The sequence below is a fragment of the Rhinolophus sinicus genome, linkage group LG10 (genome assembly GCF_036562045.2).
Source record: "Rhinolophus sinicus isolate RSC01 linkage group LG10, ASM3656204v1, whole genome shotgun sequence".
Classification (NCBI taxonomy): Eukaryota; Metazoa; Chordata; class Mammalia; order Chiroptera; family Rhinolophidae; genus Rhinolophus; species Rhinolophus sinicus.
In genome coordinates, this window is record NC_133759.1 from 51,572,454 (window position 1) to 51,585,174 (window position 12,721).

At 33.3% G+C, this 12,721-nt stretch overlaps 1 protein-coding gene across 1 annotated transcript in view; it reads right to left on the reverse strand.

Annotated features, from left to right (window-relative positions):
• Positions 1-12,721, reverse strand: part of DNAH12 (dynein axonemal heavy chain 12) — a 195,435-nt gene that overhangs the window by 89,017 nt on the left and 93,697 nt on the right. The window contains exons 36-38 of the mRNA XM_074313144.1: positions 11,121-11,306; positions 2,931-3,082; positions 545-683 (exon numbers count right to left, since the gene is read on the reverse strand). Coding sequence (XP_074169245.1) covers positions 545-683; positions 2,931-3,082; positions 11,121-11,306 — 477 coding nt within the window. The remainder of the gene's footprint in view (positions 1-544; positions 684-2,930; positions 3,083-11,120; positions 11,307-12,721) is intronic.

The following is a 12,721-nucleotide window of genomic DNA, read 5'->3' on the forward strand; positions in this document are numbered from 1 at the left end:
TAAATTTAGGAATGGATGAAAAAATAGTGATTAGAAAAGATCTTATGCAGTACTTTAATCATAGCAGTTTGGGGGGTAAAGGGTGGAATGTACAGGTATATAGTTCTTGTCACAGAAGTTCATACAATAGTCCATGGTTTAAAAGATCTTTCAGTGATGAAAGAGCTTTAGTAAGCAGCAGATTCCCCTAAAAATCACCTAGGAGAGTCTAGAAAGTTCTCTCCCTCTCTCTCTCTCCCTTCTTTCATCTCTCTTACACTTCCTTTTCCAGTTAAGAAATCAATTATTACTTCTTCTTGGGCATAAAAAAAGGTGACAAAGCTCAACAATCCAGTACTAATGCAAAAATATTCTCTCAGACATTTGTCCTAAAAACCTGACTTTTAAAACTTATTTGTAATGCCAAAAGTAAAAGTTTTGAAGTTTTATTTAAATTCATAAAAGAAGATTTACACAACTGTTCATTTAATACACAATTATGAACACTAACCAAATAAATTAAAAAGTAATAATTATAAAGCCATGTTTCTGGCTTTAAACTAACCTGAACCTGGTTGGCACTGGTCCGTGCAGAGAAATTAACATAAAAAGGAAAGTACTTGTCCTTTTCCAAGTGATTCATTAGCTTATCCTTCACATACACTGATTTTCCTGTACCCGTTGGACCCACAAAAAGCAGTGGCCTTTATGAAAACATATCATTCGAAAGGGGAAAAAGTCAGAATACATTTCTACTAAAAGAAGTTGGAGTTAGTTGAAAACATAAATAATAATCATAGCATCTTCATCTAAAAATTCACATTTTAATCTATCATTCTTATTTCATGAAAGACTAAAAGTAAAAACTTGCACACATTTTTTTGCTTACTGTTATTGAGACTTTAATAACAAACTATTATTTGAACAGATGTAACATTGCTATATGCAAAAACATTCATAAAACAAGTAATAACATGCTGAACTTTTCAGAAAAGAAAGCCAAAGTTTTTTTCTCCTCAGAAAAGTGATGTATTTGTATTCTTTAGTTAGAAATACAGGCAAGGGGGTGCAGAGTCAAATAGACTAACGAGATGACGACAATAAGATAGGTTTAGGCTGTTTCAGTTACTTCAATAGCATAAAGTTTCTGTTGAGAAACTAAATGACAGTGAATTCTAAAGCTAACAGTTATGTATACCTGTTAATAGCACTTTAGAATCACGTCAGAGTTACTAACTGAAAATACTTGTGTAAAAGCAAACTCTAAGGAATTTTCCATTCAGTGAGGACTCAAGCAAGGTTTCTCATTCTCGAGTGATCATAACTAATTTTAAAGGCAAAAAAAAAAAATCTTATGAGTTATGTTCATAGAACTCTGAGGAATACCAGTTTGAGAAACACTGATTAAAAATCAAATACTGTCACTTTGAGTGATATTTTGACACCATACAATACATAAGGGCAAACACAAAGGCTGGCACTAAAACTGAGTAAAAGCATTTAGTTAGAATGAGTCATCTAAGTAATCCAAATTATGGTAATATTTATTTTTTAAATTATCACTGAAGTATAAACATAAAAGTTCTTTTAGAACTACAGTAACCCCTGATAATTTATCTATGTGTCCCAGTCTGAGAAACACTCACCTTATGAAAAAACTACTTATTAAAATACTTTTAATAAATAAAATACTGTTCTTAACTTGGGGTCTATCGACCAACTGCAGAAATTCTTAGACAGTATTCTGAGAATATGTGAACTTGGATGGCAAAAAGGTTACGTACTTCTTTACTTTCACTATCCTTAACTAAAACAGAATAATTTTTTAATAGTACCTGTGTCTTTGTCATTAATAGAAATCACAGATATTACACTAAAGATTATAATTGTTGATGAGATCTCAAAAATATCACTCATTCTATTACTTCTTCAAAATTATGACAGTCATCAGACTTATTGCTAGACCTTACAATTTAATGTGTTAATAAAGAAGCACATGTATTACTACTATAGCCCAAATTTGTTCAATATATTAATAAATATATTTCAATATGTGGTTTCCTTTGTAATATTATGTTTATATTATTTAAAAGCATTATTCTGACACATAGTTCATGGCTCAAAAGAACTCTCATACTAGAAATCCCTCAGAACTGGCAAGTGCCTTCCTTGCCTAAGAAAGTTTTTAATATAAGCCACTAAATGCAAAACAGGGATAAAATAATATTACCTCATAAGCTATAAACTATTTTTCCTGTTTCTTTTAACTAAACAAGATAAAATTGTCACAAAATTCACTCAGAAACAAGTTCTTTATCAACAACAAACCATGACATTTATGCATGTTATGTGAGCTTGTCTAGTTAAAATACTATTAATGATGAATTATGCCTAATGTTTTAAATGAAAAACAGTGACAAAAATGTTATTAAGAAAGTTGGTATGGATATGCCAAGCATATGTGCTGGCATTTGATCAACTTCATGTACTCCTTTTCGATGTACTCTTCTGATTTAAGTTTGAGTTTTTCATGTCCATCTTAAGTTATGAAGAACTAGCATAGGACATATTTGAAAATTGCTAAATATAATGGGAGAATGTGGATCATGGTTAGTCTGATACCTCAGAAGTATAGTGAACCTTTCACTAGAACGCATACCTATTTAATAATAACACTGCAACTGACTTTTAGTCTGATGTTACAAACAAAAGAAATATAAGGTGGCTTATGAGGCCAACAAAGTATGGCGGCAAAGGCTTTGGAGTGGGCAGTCGGAAACCTGGATTCTAGGTTTGTCACTAGTAACAGATGTCATTATGGACATGTCAATTAGCCCCCACAGCATCTCAGTTATCTGAAAATGAATGACTTCAAAGTTTACTTCACATATTCTATGATCCTATTAGAATGAGACTGTTACATTTAAAATGTATATTTATAAGTTTCTTACTTCGCATAGGTAATACTCAAATTCATTAGAAATGTGTATCTAATTGTGTCCATTGTAGGGACTATGATATCTTGAATCTTGACACGTTTATCTCCTAAATTAGTACTTTTAATTAATTCATTCCAATGGACCCAGTGACCTCGGTTTTTCAACTACAAGAGAACATAAGTTTAAAATATAACAAGGCACTTGCTATCTAAAAGACTCTTTTTAACACACTGTTGTTGTATTTGCTTTTACAAACTTTATAGTCTTTCTCCCTTTTAGTATGAAATACCAGATTCATTTAAAATAACATTTTTAAGTAATGAAGTAGATTAATAAACATCCATGAATCCACCACCCAATTTAACAAATACATTTTTCTTTAGATTAATTTTCCTTTCCAATGATAACCTGAAGAACTTAATAACACTAAGTTATCACAAATTCAACGTATCTAGAATTTCACATATGTTTGCCTCTTAGCACTCTAGTCTTTCCAAAATGCCTTCAAGATGTCTTTTTGCATATATCAAGTATTTATTTGACAGCCACTCTGATGTAGCTCACGTTACAATTTACTGGATTTTGGCTTTATGTTTTCATATTTTAAAGTAAAGGGCAATAATCTAACTAGAAACAAAATGTCATATGAATTCACTATGTTTGTTTCTCTAAAATTATTCTCTTTGGCATTTTGATCAAGGCTGATAGTCAGCCAGGACATATCGGAATAACTGAACTGATCGTTACAATATTAAAATTCTTAGCACTACTTATATCAGACAAAACAGATTTTAAAACAAGGGCTGTAACAAGAGACAAGAAGGGCATGCCATAATGATAAAGGGATCAGTCCAATAAGGATATAACTCTTGTAAACATCTATGCACCCAATGTAGGAGCACCTGAATATGTAAAGTAAATACTGACAGACATAAGGGAGAGATTAACAGTAATACAGTCATAGCAGGGGACTTTAATTATCCCCCCATTGACATTAAGAGATAGATCAGCTAGACAGAAACTCAACAGGAAAACATTGATCTTAAATGACACATTAGACCAGATGATTTAACTGATATTTTTAGAACATTTCACCCCAAGGCAGCAAAATACACATTCTTTTCAAGTGCACATGGAACATTTTCCAAGATACAACACATGTTAGGCCACAAAACAAGTCTCAGTAAATTTAAGAAGATTGAAATCATATCAAGTGTCTTCTCCGATCACACTGGTAAGAAAACAGAAATCAATTACAAGAAGAAAACTGAAAAACACACAAAGACATGTAGGCTAAATAACATGCTACTAAACAATGAATGGGTTAACAATGAAATCAAGAAAGAAATCAAAAGATACCTTGAGACAAATGCAAATGAAAACACAATACCCCCAAATTTATGGGACACAGCCAAAGCAGTTCTAAGAGGGAAATTCATAGCAATAGAAGCCTACATCCGGAAACAAGAAAAATCTCAAATAAACAATAAAACCTTACACCTAAAGGAACTAGTGAAAGAAGAACAAACAACTCCCAATGTAAGTAGAAGGAAGGAAATAATAAATACTAGAGCAGGTACAAATGAAATAGAGTCTAAAAAAATAATACAAAACAAAAATCAATGAAATGAAGAGTTGGTTCTTTGAAAAGATAAACACAATTGCTAAACCTTTAGCCAGACTCATCAGGAAAAAAACAGAGAGAACCCAAATAAAATAAGGTATGAAAGGGAAGTGACAACTAACACCACAGAAATACAAAGGATTCTAAGAAAATACTATGAACAATTATATGTCAACAAATTGGACAGCCTGGAAGACATGGATAAATTCCTAAAATCATACAATCTTCCAAGACTGAATTAAGAAGAAACAGAAAAATGTGAAAAGACCAACTACTACTAATGAACCCAAATCAGTAGTGAAAACCTCCCAACAACAAAGTCTGGAACAAGATAGGTTTACCAGTGAATTTTACCAAACATTCAAAGAAGAATTAACACCTATCCTTTTCAAACTATTCCAAAAAAATACAACAGGAGGGAAGGCTCCCAAGCTCACTTTATGAAGCCAGCATTACCCTGATTCCAAAACCAAAGACATTACAAAAAAAAAAAAAAAAAAGAAGAAGAAAATTATAGGCCAACATCCTTAATGAATATATGCAAAAATCCACAGCAAAATATTAGCAAACCAAATTCAGCAATACATTAAAAAGATCATATAGCATGATCAAGTGGGATTTATTCCTGGGATGCAAGGTTGGTTCAATATCCACAAGTCACTTAATGTAAAACACTACATAAACAAAATGAAGGATAAAAATCATATGACCATATCAATAAATGCAGAAAATGCATCTGACAAAATCCAACATCCATTAATGATAAAAACTCTTAGCAATGTGGGAGTAGAGGGAACATACCTTAACATAATAAAGGCCACATATGACAAACCCACATATGATATAACATTATATGCAATGGTGAAAAGCTAAAACAATTTTCCTTAATATCCAGAACAAGACAAAGATGTTCACTTTTCAGAGAAATTAAGAAAACAATCCCATTTACAATTGCATCAAAAAATAAAATAAAATAAAACATCTAGGAATAAATTTAACCAAGGAGTGTCCTTTGATACATGACTAGATAAAGAAGATGTGGTTCATCTATACAATGGAATATTACTCAGCCATAAGAAAAGGTAAAATACTGCCATTTGCAACAACATGGATGGATCTTAAAATTATCATGCTAAGCGAAATTAAGTCTGACAGAAAAAGTCAACAGCCATATGGCTTCACTCATATGTGTAATATAAAACTGAAAGCAACAGACAAAACAAACAAACAAAAACTCATAGACACAGATAACAGTTTAGTGGTTACCAGAGGGTGAGGGGGAAGGGGGGGGAAGAGGAAAAAGGGGCCAAATATATGGTGATGAAAGGAGAACTGACTCTGGGTGGTGAGCACACAATGCAATATATAGATGAGGTATTATAGAAATGTACACTTGAAACTGATATAATTTTACTAACCAATGTCACCCCAATAAATTTAATAAAGATTAAAAAAATTAATTTTTTTTCTCTATGAAAGACACTGCTAAGAGAATGAAATAATAAGCCATATATTTAGAGAAACTCTTTGTAGAACATATATCTGATAAAAGACTTGTGTCTGGAATATATAACAAACTCTAAAAACTCAACAATAACAAAGCAAACAACCAATGTTTAAAATGAGCTAAAGATTTGAACAGACATTTCAACAAAGAAAATAGACTGATGGAAAATAAGCACATGATAGCATCCTCAACATAATTAGTCATTAGCCACTAGCAAATTTAATCCTACAATCAGGTACCAATATATATATACCAGGGGTGCCAAAAAAATATACACACATGACATGTATTCCTCTTTTGTTACTGGTATATATTGAGTATTACAATTTTAATATAGTTTTTTTTTCCTTTCTTAAAATGTGTACACTTTTTTTTAGCATCCTCTGTGTGTGTGTGTGTGTGTGTGTGTATATATGTGTGTATAAATACACACACACACACGTTGGAATGGCTAAAATGAAAAAGATGGCCATACAAGTGGTTGGCAAGGATGTAGAACAACTGAAACTTGCATGATTCAACCATTTTGGAAAACTGTTTGGCAGGTTGTTTTTTTTAACGTTAAACATATTCCTACCATATTCCAAGATATTCACCCAAAAGGAAAAAAACAACATAAGTCCATTAAAACAAAGAAAAACTTGTATAAGAATATTCATAGCAACTTCATTTGTAATAGCCAAAAGCTGGAAACAACCCACATGCCCATTATCAGTATAATGAAGAAATAAATGGTGGTATATCCATACAATGGAGAATTAACCAGCAATAAAAAGGAACGAACTACTGATACATATAAAAATATGGATGAATCTCAAAACAAATATACTAAGTGAAAGAAGCTAGACAAAAAGCATACTGCATAATTCCATTTATAGAAAATTTTAGAAAATTCAAAATAACCTATAGTGACAGAAAGCTGATCAGTGGTTGCCTGAGGCAAGAAGAGGAGGAGACGAGAGGGAGGGAAAGAGAGAGTACAAAAGGGCACAAGGAAACTTCTGGAGTGATGGATATGTTCACCATCCTAATTGATGGTTTCATAAACATGTTTAAAACTTATAAAATTATAAACTTTAAAACCAGAGGGTGCCAAAAATATATATACACATTTTAAGAGAGGAAAAAACTGTATTAAAATTGTAATACTCAATATATTCTGACAAAAAAAGATGAATACAAGTCATGTTTGACTTCTGCAATTACAAGAGGTGCTCAAAGTGGTTACCATCAGCGTCCAGGCACTTCTGATTACGGCAAACTACTGCTTGAGCAACGATGATCAAAGTGTCCTCTTGTATTGCTGTGCACGCTGTTTCAATTTCTTCCTGAAGTACCGCCAGCATAGCTGGCTTTCTACAGTACATCACATCCTTTAAGGTCCCCCTAGGTACCTTAAGGGGATTTAAGTCAGGAGAACGTGGGGGAAACTCAACCACACCTCTTTGTCTTATCCATTGTCCTGGCAAATTCTCATTGAGGTCAGCTCTCATGTCTTGGTGGAAGTGCGGAAGGGCACCATCTTTTTGGAAGTAAAATAGATCATTCCCAAAAAGTGTACAAATTGCAAGTAAAACGGATGTGTGTAGCCTGTCTAGGTACACTTGACCAGTAACAGTACCTTTAAAAAAGAATGGTCCAATTAGTCCCCTTAATGACAGTCCATACCAGAGGTTGAGGCTCGGTAACTGGACTTCTTTATCCACATGAACATGTGGATTTTCTGGAGTCCAATACACATAATTACGTCGGTTCACTGTTCCGTTCAATTTAAACTGTGCTTCATCAGACCAAACCATTTTTCTCACAAACTTGTCATCCTCTCGTCCCATGTTTTGGAACCACTCACAATACTGCACCCTTTGATCAGGGTCATCTTCATTCAGTACATGTAATAATCTTGGGATGAAAACATTCCCTTTTGCTGTTTTAAGAACACATCGTATGCTTGTTTTGCTAACCCCTTTCTCACGTGCACATTGCTTAGTAGACTTCTGTGGTGAGCGTGTACACTGTTTCAACACCACAGCAGAAGCAGCAGGACTTGTTGCTGTGCAACGCCTCCTGGATCTTCCCTTGTGCACATCACGCACAGTACCATGCGTCTCAAAATTATCACGAATGTGTGCAGTTGTTAGGCGTGTTGAGGGTTCTGTTGCACACTCATGCCTCCATTGTCATTGTACTGCCACAACGTTCTTGAATCTCAAATACCACTTCAAAATGGTCTTGTACTCCTCGAATGACAACCATGCTTCCGCCATTTTCTTTGACTTTCCTGCCTGTTGCACAGTGATGCTAGCATTCATTTGATTAACACCATCTTTTGAGAAAACGTCATACTACCCACTGGTACCATAATTCAATTCAACTTCAAAACGTAATACATAGGTAACAGCTCTTAAAATGTGTATACATTTTTTGGGCACCCACAGTATGTGCAGTTCCTTTTATGTTAATTATATCTCAATAAAGATGGAGACAGAAAGAGAACAAAAAAACCCAGAAATTAGAAAAACAATTCCACTAACAATTGCATCAAAAAAATAAAAAAATAAAATATCTAGGAATAAATTTAACCAAAGAAGTAAAACACTTGTACTCAGAAAATTATAAGACATTGAAGAAGATACAAATAAATGGAAGCATATACCATGCCCATGAAAAGGAAGAATTAACATCTTTAAAATGTCCTAGTATATACTACCCAAAGCAATCTATAAATTCAATGCAATCCCCATTAAAATACCAATGTCATTTTTCACAGAAGTAGAACAAATAATCTAAAATTTATATGGAACAACCAAAGACCCCAAATAGCCAAAGTGATCTTGAGAAAGAAGAACAAAATTGGAGGTATCACACTGCCTGATATCAAATTATACTACAAGTTATAGTAATCAAAACACTATGATACTGGCATACAAACACATACATAGATCGACAGCACAAACTAGAGGCCAGAAATAAGCCTATGCCTATATGATCAATTAATCTATGACAAAGGAGGCAAGAATATACAATGGGGTAAAGACAATCTATTCAATAAATGATGCTAGGAAAACTGGAAAGATACATGTAAAAAAATGAACCTAGACTACCTTCTTACTTTATATACAAGAATAAACTCAAAATTAATTTATAAATAAAAAATGGATTAAAGACTTAAATGCAAGACCCGAAACCATAACAATCCTAGAAGAAAACATAGGCAATAAACTCTCTGACATTGCTCTTAGTAATACTTTTCTGGATATGTTTCCTCGGGCAACAGAAACAAAGGGGAACAAAGTGGGACTACATCAAACTAAAAAGTTTTTGCACAACAAAGGAAATCATCAACAAAATGAAAAGACAACCTAGTGAATGGGAGAAGATATTCACAAATGATACATCCAATAAGGAGTTAATAACCAAAATATATAAAGAACTCATACAACTTAACATCAAAAATACAATCTGATTTAAACATAGGCAGAATACCTGGATAGACATTTCTCCAAAGAGGACATACAGATGGCCAACAGACATATATAAAAAGTCTCAAGGTCACTAATCATTAAAGAAATGCAAATTAAAAATACAATGACATATCACCTCACTCCTGTCAGAATGACCATCATCAATAAATAACAAACAAGTGTTGGTGAGGATGTGGAGAGAGGGAACTGTGTGCACAGTTGGTGGGACTGCGAATTGGTGCAGCTGCTATGGAAAACAGTATGGAGGTTCCTCAAAAAATTAAAAATAGAACTACCTTTTAACCCCGAAATTCAACTTCTGGATATTTATCCAAAGAAGTCCAAAACACTAATTTGAAAAGACATATGCACCTCTATGTTCATTGCAGCATTATTCACAATAGCCAATATATGGAAGCAACCTAAGCTTCTTATTGATAGACAAACGGATAAAGAAGATGTGGTACATATGAATACATATAAAGGAATATTACTCAGCCATAAAAAGGATATCTTTCCATTTGTGACAACATGGATGGACCTAGTGGGTATTACGCTAGGCAAAGAAGTCAGACAAAGACAAATACCATATGATTTCACTTATATGTGGAATCTAAAAAAGTAAATAAATGAATAAACATAACAGAGACAAGTTCATAAGTACAGAGAACAAACTGATGGTTGCCAGTAGGGAGGAGGACTGGGAGGATGAGTGAAAAAGGTGAAGGGATTAAGAAGTACAAATTGGCAGTTACAAAAGAGTCACAGGATATAAAGTACAGCATAGGGAATATAGTCGATAATATTATAACTATGTATGGTGTCAGACGGGTACTAGACTTATCAAGGGGATCCCTTTGTAAGTTATATAAATGTCTAACCATTATGCTATCTGTACACCTGAAAGTAATAAAACTGTAATTGGAAAAAAAAACACAAAAAACCAGCAGTTTCCCACTCTCATTTTCTCTTCTCCAGCAATTACCTTTACCTCTTTAAGCTGGATATTTTGGTATTTACCTCCACTTCTTAAAGAATATACTTGTGTTACCACCTCTTGGTTTTTCAGTTTTAGACATGATTTTATTGACTTCTCACTATGACTACTGAGGATGAAACACTCTTCCTGGTCATATTGATAAAATTCTGTGTTAGCGTGGTTTGAGGGAAAGAATTCTGCACTGGCAGTCAAGAGAGCTGGGTGCCAGTCCTGACTCGTCTAGCCATTTGCCTTTTTAGGTTTGCTTCTTTATCTGTAAACCTTGAAATTTAGGTAAAATTGTAACCAAGGCTCTATCCAGATCTATGATTCTGTTAAGTAAAATTTGCATGAATCAAATGATTATTCAAATGGCTATTGTTTAAAATAATCTCTTTAAAATTCTTTTTTAAAGTGGAGAAAATAGATTTAATTTAAATCTGAAAATATAAAATATTCTTACAGCAAATTTGTCTATATTGTCCACAGTTATAGGAGGAGAAACTAAAGGAAAGGAACTAAAATGCTAACCACAAGAGTCAATCCCCTAGAATGGGAACCTAGGAGTTTTTCCTGCTGATCCAAGACTTTGTGGTTTATAGCTTATCATAATAATCATTTTATATCATACCTCATACATGTAGTCATAGACCAGGCCTTTTTCATCAAAATGGCATTCCCATTTACCCACAGATTCAGGTACTGGGTTGGTGTCATTTCCCAGTACAATTGATCGTAGGAAAGAATCAAAAACAATGCGACCATCTGTATCACAACTTCCTCCAATGGACCAAATCAAAGAAAACATAAAGCATGCCTGTTGGTAAATAAATAAATAAATAAATAAATAAATGAATGAATAAATGAATAAATAAATAAAAATTAAACTAATTATTTAAAAGAAAATTTTAACAAATTAATTAAAATTTAACATATTAAGGCCTGGGTAACCTACTTGGAAAAGGTCAGATCTATAAATGAAGTGGATTGGAGCACAGCTAAGTCACATGCAGTCATTTCTCTGGCAATAGTTATCTAAATTTAAAATGACCATGCCAAATGATATAGGAATTTCTCATTTAGGAGTTTATCCTGAAATATATTCTCACCTGTCAAAATGATATATGTATAAGAAAATTCACTGCAGCATTGCTTGTGATAGCAAACGATTAGAAGCAACCCAAATGTTCTTCAACAGGAGTCTGCTTAATTGGACTATGTTACATACACTGCAATACATGCAGTTATTAAAAAAGAAGGTAACTCTACTGAGATGGAATGATCTCCAAGATATATTGTGAGAAAAGGTGCAAGTAAGTATGTATGGTATTTTAACATATAAAAATGTATATATTAGGCACATGCCTTATATAGTTTAAAAATCTATCAAATATATTTTAAGAGAAAATTTTCAACTAGGTATCAGTTTATATTAGTCTAAAAATGATTCTGAACCATTTAAATAATTTTGGGAGTTTAGGTTTACTAACAGAATGAAAATTTTCAGGAAATATATAATACAAAGTTTACGTAGGTAAACTATTCCTAAGATACTTTTATTTTATAAAAAAGTAACAATGATATATATAGAAGAATATTAAAAACTAGTTCTGTGAAAGGCTGTTCCAAACTTAGGAAGAAAAAGGGATATAAATAAATTATACTAAACATACCTGTTCAATTTCTTCTAAAGTATTGGGAAATAAAGGTGAAAGGGGAGGGGGGAAAAGAGATATGGCTAGCAGGGAACTCTGGAATGTGAGATGTCTGAGGTAGAAGATTTTCTGTGGCAATGAGGTGAAGGGGAAACAATAAGAGGGAACTGATGTCCCATAGAGTGGAAGAGAAGGTAGATTGGGTGGACTCAGGAATAAGGTGGTGGATGGGAAAGTAGCGTACACCAGGAAAGAAAACAAAACGCCTTTCCTTTGACTCCCTCAGAGTCATGTTGGCTGGCCTTCTGTGACCTCCAGACATTAACTAACCTGGACCACTGATTCCCCCGTACCCGTGAGCTCTATGGATTCTGCCACCAATACTCCACCCAGCTAGGTGGATGCCTGCTCCTGGTCTTCCATAGCCAGCTTCTTGCAGTCTATCTATATCCTGGCTTAACATTAAGACAAATCAATTTACTTAAAGTCCATATTAATGGACTTAATATTAAGTCACCTTATTAAGTGTTTATCAAATTATGATCTTTTATAAATAACAGGGTAGATTCGGTTCATT